The following is a 9,741-nucleotide window of genomic DNA, read 5'->3' on the forward strand; positions in this document are numbered from 1 at the left end:
AGCTGAGATCAGGGCCCCGTTGTGCCGGGCGCTGCACAGACACACAGGGAGAGACAGTCCCTGCCCCAGCTGAGATCGGGGCCTCGTTGTGCCGGGCGCTGCACAGACCCAGCGAGAGACAGTCCCTGCCCCAGCTGAGATCGGGGCCCCGTTGTGCCGGGTGCTGCACAGACACACAGCGAGAGACAGTCCCTGCCCCAGCTGAGATCAGGGCCCCGTTGTGCCGGGCGCTGCACAGACACACAGGGAGAGACAGTCTCTGCCCCAGCTGAGATCAGGGCCCCATTGTGCCGGGCACTGCACAGACACACAGGGAGAGACAGTCCCTGCCCCAGCTGAGATCGGGGCCCCATTGTGCCGGGCGCTGCACAGACACACAGTGAGAGACAGTCCCTGCCCCAGCTGAGATCAGGGCCCCGTTGTGCCGGGCACTGCACAGACACACAGGGAGAGACAGTCCCTGCCCCAGCTGAGATCAGGGCCCCGTTGTGCCGGGCACTGCACAGACACACAGCGAGAGACAGTCCCTGCCCCAGCTGAGGTTGGGGCCCCATTGTGCCGGGTGCTGCACAGACACACAGTGAGAGACAGTCCCTGTGCTGATGATCTTTCACTCTAAATATGCACAACAGGCAAAGAGGAGATTATTATCCCCATTTTACAGATGGGGAACTGAGGCACAAGGGGAATATGGGCAGGATTTTCAAAAGGGCTCAGCGTTGGCCTTACCTATACAGGGAGAGAATATCAGATACTAGAACAGTCTAGCAGGCAAAGGAAGAGGAAGACCCAGAGGTGTTGAAACTAGATACAGTCAACCTGGAAGTAAGGTACGACTTTTTGTCAGTGGTTAATTACCCCTGGGATCAGCTTCCAGAGGGAGGTCGTGGATTCTTCGTCACTTGCAGTCTTTAAATCAAGTGTGGGTGACTTTCTGAATGACACACTCTAGCTCAGCCAGAAGTTAGGGGCTGGATGCAGGAATCGCTGGATAGAATTCCCTGGTCCTTGTGATGCAGGAGATCAGGCTAGAACATCTGATGATCCCTTTCAGCCTTAGGATCTAGGGTCTGAGTTCTCTGTTATGCTGAGGCCCTTTTACACTGCCCTGCCTTAGCATCAGGGAGAATCAGGGCCTATGACTCTGAGTAGGGAGAGATTTCAGAGGGAGGGAAGGATGAGTCCAAGAGGTTTGGTTTGTAAAGTCTATTTCCCCACTGAATTCTTTAACAGGATTTCTTGATGCGACACAAGGGCTACCTTGATCCCTGGATTGGCCTCAGGAGGGAACCGGGCCAGCCCTGGAAGTGGCCCAATGGCTCAGTATTCAACGACCCGTGAGTCGCTTTCTTTCTGTTCACTGTCTTGGGTCACAGGCAGCTGTGATGGGGGCTCCCCTGTCTGTGGGTCGGTTCTAAACTCCCAGCCCTTGCTGTGGGACGGATGGAGACCCCCTCCTACAGTCCTTGGGGAGGCAGGAGTTCCCCCGTAAATCACTCCAGCACCTTCATTGGCAAATGCACAGTCCAAGTGCCCCTCCAGCATCTGTCAGAGCATTTCCTTCCCTTTGGGCTCTGGCTGATTCTCAAAGGCCGTGTGGGCTCACAGAGACCAGAGCTGCTCCCTTAGCAGGAAGGGTGGCCAATTGTTACAGCGCTGACCTGACACTAGGAGACTTGGGGGGAGGGATAGCTCAGTGGTTTGAGCATTGGCCTGCTAAACCTAGGGTTGTGAGTTCAATCCTTGAGGGGGCCACTTAGGGATCTGGGGCAAAATCAGTACTTGGTCCTGCTAGTGAAGGCAGGGGGCTGGACTCGATGACCTTTCAAGGTCCCTTCCAGTTCTAGGAGATAGGATATCTCCATTAATTTAATTCTTTGCTCTGCCACAGACTCCCGTATGGCCTTGATCAAGTCTCTTAGCCTCCCTGTGCCCCATCTGCAAAACTGGGATAAAAGCGGGGGAGTTGTAAGGATCAATACGTTAAAGAGTGTGAGGTGCTCTGATACTATGGGGGTGGGGGTTAGATACGGACCTAAGACTGGGAGCAGAGGGCTGGTCCATTCACACTGCCAAGATGTGGAGTGGAAGTTCCACACAACTAAAAGGCTGAATACAGACAGATCTACTGGAAATAATCACTGGTTCTTAGTCTGCTTGTGTGATAATTCAATATTTCACTAGTACTTGGACTCAAATTCTGTGCTGACTCCACAGGGTAGAACTAACAGGGGAGATGTTAATACTGGGGAGAAATTCCATCGTCAGCGAGGTTGCAGAAAAGACTTAAGTAGTTCATCGGCCTTGTAATTACCACTAAGTGAAATTTTTCAGACAAAACTTTTTACCAAATAGCAGATTCAGCTACACTGAAATGGTTTGTGAATTCATGTCGGTTTCACGAAATTGTTTCAGTTAAAAAAAAGAGAGAGAATCATGAAAAAAATCAAAATATTTTGATTTATCATTTGAAACAACTTTTTTATTTTGGAATTGCCTTTAATACTAAAACAATTAAAAACATTTAAAACGGTCAGAATCAAAATGAAGTGTTTCAGTTTTGCCAAACAAAACATTTTGACACAAAACTAACTTCTTTGACTTTTTGATTCTCCAAAATCTTTGGAAAATGTCGTTTTCAGGTTGACCTGAAATGATTTTTTTTTTTGGTCAGTTTTTTGGAATCGCCAGTGAACTGAAAAATCCATTATTCACAATCTACTTTTAATGGCCTCCTACAGAGAGGTCAATTTCATCCTCTCAGAAGGCCTCTGAGATGAGAAGGAACGTCTGATCCCTGACTGATTGTAGCTTCGTTGCTCTTACTTTTTTGCAGGGTTCAAACAGGAGGAGGAGGAGAATGCGCCTATATGTACAAAAACACCATCAGCAGTTCAAAGTGCTACACACAGAGGAACTGGATCTGTAGCAAACCTGATGAATTTGCAAAGAGAGAGATTACTTAAGAACTAGGAACATGCGCCATTTTTATTTCACTGCTTCTTGGGGTACCAAGAAAGAAGACTTTTTGGTTTTGTTTTTCCTGTTTGGTTTATATTACTCACAATATTGGGAAATATGCTGTTAAATCTTGTCTCCCCAGTGTAAAGCTGATGCAGATGAGCAAAGAATCAGTCCTGCTTGTCTTGTACATTTCTATCCCTTAACCCACTTCTAGTGTAACCCTTCTGCCAGGCCAAGTGATAGCAGCAAGGGCCGGGTTCAGTACATAGGGGTCCCTTCCCAACAGCGTGACACAGAACCAGCTCGAGCCCCCACCCAGTGACCTGGGAAAATCTTACACACACCCCTGGGCGCCTCGAAGAGGCAATACTTCCCCTCTCGCAAGCACAGAGCCTCGGTGTAGCAGAAAAATGTTTAATAACATGAGGTAAACGACATAGCATTAAATTGGGAAAACACCACAACTAGAGTTCATAGACCAAACCATGAGCGAAGACCCACCCCAGCAAATTGGGCCGTGTCCTTTCCCGTTGGTTCTTGAAACCAGCAACCAAAGTCCCAAAAGTCCAACAACCCCAAAGTCTCTTGGGTCCAGCAACCCAAGAATCACCAAAGTCCCGAAAGTCCAACAACCCCCCAAAGTCTCTGTCCCTGGTCAGTGCAGCCCCAGAGTTCAGGGGGGAGGGGCGCAGGGTGTTAAGGGGCACCTTACGTGATCCGAGACCAACCGGCCGCCTCTCCGTGGGGTTCCGCCGCAGCCTTCACCACGAGCCGCTCCACTCCACCTGCTGTCCCGTGAGCCGCTCCTGCCGTCCCACGAACTGCTCTGCTCTGCTCCGCTCACCGACCTGTGAGCCGCTCGGCTCCACTCCGCTCCAACCGTCCCCGCAAGGCTCCGCTCTGCCAGCTGCTCCTCCAGCTGCTCTGCTCCGCTCACCGACCTGTGAGCCGCTCAGCTCCGCTCTGCTCCAACCGTCCCCGCGAGGCTCCACTCGGCTAGCTGCTCCTCCAGCCGTCCCCGCAAACTGCTCCGCCAGCCGCTTAGCACTTCAGGCTCCCCCACTAGTTAACACAGCCTCAGTGATCTCAGCTCTTAGTAACTTTAGCTCTTTTGTGATTTCAGCTCATAGTGCACTAGTGGCCCAAAGTGAACTCAGCTCAGCAGCCTGTAACTAGACTCCTAAGGGAATCAAAGTTAGCTCTGACATTCAACAGTGGAGAGAGGAGAAGGTGCAATTGGTGTTTCAGGCGCACGCAGGGGCCCCACACCACCAGGTACCAATACCTGCCCCCAACCTCTCTCAATTCACTGGGTTTTGTAACCCATGCCCCTTGACAAGCAAATGCTACTTAGGTAATGGTGACGGATTCACTCAGTCCTTCTGTCATACAACAGTTCCACTGGCCTTGATTCACAGAATCAGGGTAACAAAACTTTATTCTTCCTGCCCCAATAACAGAGAAACTGGGGATCCCACACCAGCCAAAGTAACCACTTTCGGTTGCTGTGGGCTCATGCTAGGCGTGTGGGTGTGCCTATGCAAACAAGATCCGCCCCTGGAGTTCTTTTCCACACTCGCCATAATTCACCACCAGATGTCAGGGTAGAGCTCATCCTGACTCTGCTTACATCAGCATACAATGAAGCAAAGGACAGCACTACCTCATGTAACCGAGCAGTATCAAATCAAAATGGGCACCTACTGGAGTTCCCCTCTCCTGCTCATGCATGCCAGAGGCAGAGTGCTGGGACTGGCTTGATCCCTCAGGAGACGAGAAGAGATCCTGGCTCACCAAATTACCAGACGACCCTGTCGTATGACCCACCTCATCCTCCAATTCCACTTCCTTGTCCACCACTTTGTCCTTGGGGTTGAGTCCGCTGGCTGCTGTCTCCAGCCACCCCCTGCCCAAAGTACTTATGGGGCTCTCAGCGGTGGAGGTGAGGTCACTTCTGAGGATGGTGTCCAGCTCCTTGTAGAAGTGGCAGGTCTTTGGCACAGCACCAGAGAGTTCGCCTCCCTTGCCTGCCTCAGCTCCTTTATCTTTGCACAGCACGGCTGTGTGTCCCATTCGTGGCCCTTCTCCAACATGCCACCAAAAATCTTCCCATAGGTATCAAAGTTCCTACAGCTGGAATGGAGCTGGAACTGCACAGTTTCCTCTCCCCACAGACCCAACAACTCCGGTGTACTCCAAGTGTGAGAGCATTTGGTGCGTGGAGCCGCCATGGTCACCTGGGAAGATGCGATGTGAGCTCTCCACACCATCCTCAGCAGTGACTAGTCACTAGTGGGGTGACAGCGCTGAGCCAGGAACTGAATGGAAGTGGGGGTGCAGGGCCACATGGGGTGGGGGCAGGGGCTCCAGGGCCACAGGGGGATGGGGTGGAGGACTCCAGGGACACATGGGAACAGGGGCAGATGTGTCTGACTGAACGGAAGAAGCTCAGGGTCTGCATGGGGGCGGCTCCCCAACTTCCTAACAATCCCTGCTCCCCTCCCCCAAAAGAAATTGTTCCATGATTCTCCCACCCACACCCAACAATCCTCCAGGTTCCCTTCCAGGCTCCTTCCCTCTCCCTTAGCTCCTCCCTTACTCCCGACTCCCCCAAGCCTTTGCACTGCTCCTGAGGGGTGCAGGAAATACACTTCTGTATTGTAGTTTGAATGAATTACTAAAAGTTCTGTATTAATATGCCTAGTAAGGAAACTATTGGTCCAAAAAACATTTTCTGAATTTTTTGTTTGTATTGTTACAGACATACTTGCTGACAGGTATTTATTTGAAATAAATTACCAAAATAATTGAAACTGGTGTGATTATATTGTGTTATCTTGACAAATAGACTACATGGAATTTTGCGGAATTTTAGAATATTGTGCACAGAATTTTTATTTTTTTGGTGCAGAATTCCCCCAGGAGGAGTTACATCAATATAGCCACTTGTGTGTAGAGAAGTAAGTCAGAACTGACAGGTAGAAGTGAGAAAAAGAGATGAAGATAAGGAGCACTGAGTGTGCCTGTTTGTGTGAGAGGCGGGAGAAGTAGCTGATAGTCAGTGGATGTTAATGAAGGTGACAGCAGGGCACTGACACCACAAGGCATTTAGACTGAATGTCATTTCCTGTGGGAACTCGGGTCAGTGTGGGGGCAGCAGCAACATAACTGTAACTTTTCAAGTTTTCCTCAAGTGGCAAAGTTATAGGGGCCAGTGGCAGATTACCGCAAAGGCCGATGGGGCCCAGGCCCTGCAGGAATGGGCAGAACTCTGCCCCCCCGCTCCTCCTCTCCTCCCACCCCGCTCCTCCTCTTCCCCCTGAGGCCCTGCCTCCAGCCCCGCCCAAAGCCTGTGGGTCAGGGTGGTGAGCAATATTCCCCCCGCCCCCAGGCAGAGGTGGCTGAGTGGTTCATGGGAGCCATACGCTAAACTGGCCCGAGCCCTCCCCCCCCCCACACACACATGGAGCTCGCTCACCCAAGCCCCTCTCCCTCCCCACCCCGCGTGGCATGGAGCCGATCCGAGCCCCTCTCCCTCCGTCCCTCCCTCGCCCCCAGCATGGAGCTCATCCGAGCCCCTCTCCCCTCCCCCATGCGCGGCTGGCCCGAGCCCCACTGCTCCCCCTGCTCCCCTGAGCCCTGCCACTCACCCCTCCCCAAGCTCCTTTTTGGCAAAACCGGTGATCAGGTGACACGAGCAAATGGGACAAATGCCCAGCTTTGCCCAAAAAGTCAGGACATCTGGGGCCAAAATGGGACGTACACTCATCCTAGGCCAGGGACCCCCAAACATTTTCAGGTCCACGACCCCCCTCCTGGGAGACGGGCCCACAGTTGGGGGCTGTGAATGGGGGTGTGGCCGGGAGCAGAGCCACAGCTCGGGCTGGAGGCAGGGCTGGGTGGGACCAGAACAGAGCAGGGGGCAGGGCAGGGCCCCACTGTGCTCCCCCCGAATGTTCCTCCCTGCAGTTTGAGGACCACTGCCCTAGGGTGTGGTAAGAGCCACCCAGGGAGCTTGGGCAGCTGTGAGGAGCCCCAAACCCTGCACTTGCCTTGGGTGGAGGCCTGGGGTGCCCAAGAGCAGCCCCCAGCCTGTGTCCCTGCCCTCCAGAGAGCACCGCCCCCAGCAGGGAGAGGGCCCAGGGCTCCCTATAGTGATCTGGGCTCCCTGGGCAGCTCTTAACATGGCCCATCTTCTGGCCAGGCCAGGGGGCGGGAGACCTTGGGGGGAAGGAGGAGAGCAGGGGGCAGGGCCCCATGGCAGGGGAGGATGTGGGGGCCCAAATATTCTTTGTACCCAGGGCCCCAATAAATCTTAATCCGCCTCTGATAGGAGCCGTATTTTTAATTATTTATTTGGTTGGCCTCTTTGTCATCTTTCCAAAGTTGGAGTTTTGAAAAATTACAGAGTGGGAGAGAAAAGAATTAGAACCCACACCACCACCAGTATTAAACATCATTCATCTAATTGCAATCAGTGATTTTAAATAAATAAGATGGGGGGGGGGAGGGAATGGAAAGGGAAGAAAAGGAAAAACCAAAAATCCAAAATTTTGTAATGTTTGATTTTAGAAAAACAAAATAAACATTTTAGTTAGAAACAAAGCAAAATGAAAATGAGTATTTAGTTAGAAAATGGGCCTAACAAAGTAGGTCCTAGATTTTGGATTTTTGATTGCCCAATTTGAGACTCTGCAAAGAGACCCAATTTTTAGAGGCCAGGAAAATCAGGCCTTGAAATATTAGATTTTTAAAAATTTCTAAGGCAACGTGCTGTCAAAGGCACAAAATAATGTTTCTCTTTGTTTTTTTCAAGTGTTAACAGTAACAATGTTGGTAATATTTTCTTTCAGGAGTGTGATTCTTAAGCTCTCTCTTTAACTTTTGAATTCCTAACTTTTTCGTGTTTATCCTCTCATAGAACTTAATTTATCGTGTGTTTCTCATGGGCTGTTAGTGATACATGCTGGTAATCACAACTCCATTTCACTTTTTGGGGTTTTTTTCTCAGAAGCTTTTCGCGCTGGTTTTGAAAGCCTGGCTGTAATTTCTGTCTTTGTCGTTGTTGAGAGAGACAAGGTGGGGTAATAGCTTTTATCCACCTTTGGCTGGTGGAAGGGACAAGCTGCTTGGATTTGGATTGCTCCTTTTCCTCTTCCCTCTCCCTTAAAGCACATACCAGAAGGAAACAGCAGGCTCGGGCATAGAGCGCTCGCTCTCTCTTCTGGTCAACCTCTGAAAGTCTCTCTCTATCTCGGGTATCATGTAGACTTATTAGCATTCCTCATGGAGTAGATTTCAACCCTTGGGGTCCCAATCCTGCATATTCTTGAGTATGAGACTTATGTGTGTGTTTGTCGCATTGGGGTTTAACTCAGTGACGTACTGTTTGACCCACCTAGCTCTGAGTTAACATTTTGATCAGGAGAAAGGTGAAGTGTAATTTTGTATTTGTATCTTATCCCTGGCTGTCTGGGTGAGGTGATTTTATTTATTCAAATAAATCTCTCTGGCTCCCTCTAACCTGTGCACAGGCAGTGAAACTCAGATGTAGCGCTGGGCAAAAAACAGAAAAAGAAATTGTGGGGCTAAATAAAATGTCAGAATAATTTTGAGAGAGACAAGATAGGTGAGGTGAGATCTTTTATTGAACCAATTTCCGTTGACGAGTGAGACAAGCTTTCAAGCTTACACTTCCTGAAGAAGAGCTGGGTATGTTCAGAGGCTTGTTTCTTTCACCAACAGAAGTTGTTCCAGTAACAGATATTGCCTCCCCCACCCTGTCTCTCTAATATCCTGGGACCAACATGGCTAGAACTGGGGGGGGGGGGGGGAACATTTTGCAGATTTGGAAAAAAGCTATTTTTAACTTATTCAAAAATGTTAATATCCCTTTTCCCTGCTTTCTTCCGTTTTCTATTTGGCCATTGAAAAAGGGAGGGGAGAGAGGAGGGAAAAAGGAAAAGAAAAATGATAAACAAAAGCTTTTAAAATAGCAATTTTCAATTTCAATGTCATTAAAAATAAATTTTCAAAAATACAATTTTGTCACAAAAAATCAGATTTAAAAAAAAAGGCTTTTTTTTAACAAAGTACGTTTTAACCAGCTCTAGTCTGATTAAACCGGCTCTCACTTCTTTTTGCCTGTTGCAATTAAGCTGTTGTAACAGCTGTGTTCCTTATCTGGAGGGCTTTTTAATCTAGCAAACAAAGACAGAACAAGATCCAGTGGCTTGAAATTCAAGCTAAAAGAATTCAAACTGGAAATAAAGGGCAAATTTTGAACAGGGAGAGTAATTAATTATTGCAATAATTATAGTGGATTCTCCATCGCTTGGATGCTTTATATAGAGATTAGCTGTCTTTCTAGAAGATACTGCCACCCATCTGTTGAGAAGCAGAGTTTGAGATCTTACAAGTCAGTTTCCAGATGGAGTAGAAATAAGTGACATGGAGTCAGGATATTTCCTCCCATTGGTGTAGGTAATCCAGCTCCCCAAGAAGTGGTAGCAAGGTGAAAGGAAGAATTCTTCAGTCGACCTAGTGCTGTCCACATGCAGACTTGGATTGACTTACCTATGCCTCTCAGGCATGTGGACTTTTCAGACCTGAGCAGCATAATTAAGACAACCTAATATTCTGTCATAGACTAGGCCATAGTGTTACTTGTTTATTTATCTATATGTCAGTCTTGGAGCAGAGGTGGTCACAAACAGCACTCAGGCAATCCCCTCTTTCAGGAATTCCAGTCCACACACCAATGCTTGGTTTCCAGGG

General features: G+C 49.3%; 1 protein-coding gene across 1 annotated transcript in view; it reads left to right on the forward strand.

Annotated features, from left to right (window-relative positions):
- Positions 1 to 2,966, forward strand: part of LOC112124083 (E3 ubiquitin-protein ligase TRIM11-like) — a 19,321-nt gene extending 16,355 nt beyond the window's left edge. Inside the window, exons 12-13 of the mRNA XM_026662273.1 lie at positions 1,234 to 1,337; positions 2,837 to 2,966. Of these exons, the coding sequence (XP_026518058.1) occupies positions 1,234 to 1,337; positions 2,837 to 2,966 (234 nt within the window). The remainder of the gene's footprint in view (positions 1 to 1,233; positions 1,338 to 2,836) is intronic.
- Positions 2,967 to 9,741: the final 6,775 nt, after the last annotated feature.

Source organism: Terrapene carolina, unplaced genomic scaffold (genome assembly GCF_002925995.2).
Source record: "Terrapene carolina triunguis isolate 2854851 unplaced genomic scaffold, T_m_triunguis-2.0 Scaffold25281, whole genome shotgun sequence".
Classification (NCBI taxonomy): Eukaryota; Metazoa; Chordata; order Testudines; family Emydidae; genus Terrapene; species Terrapene triunguis.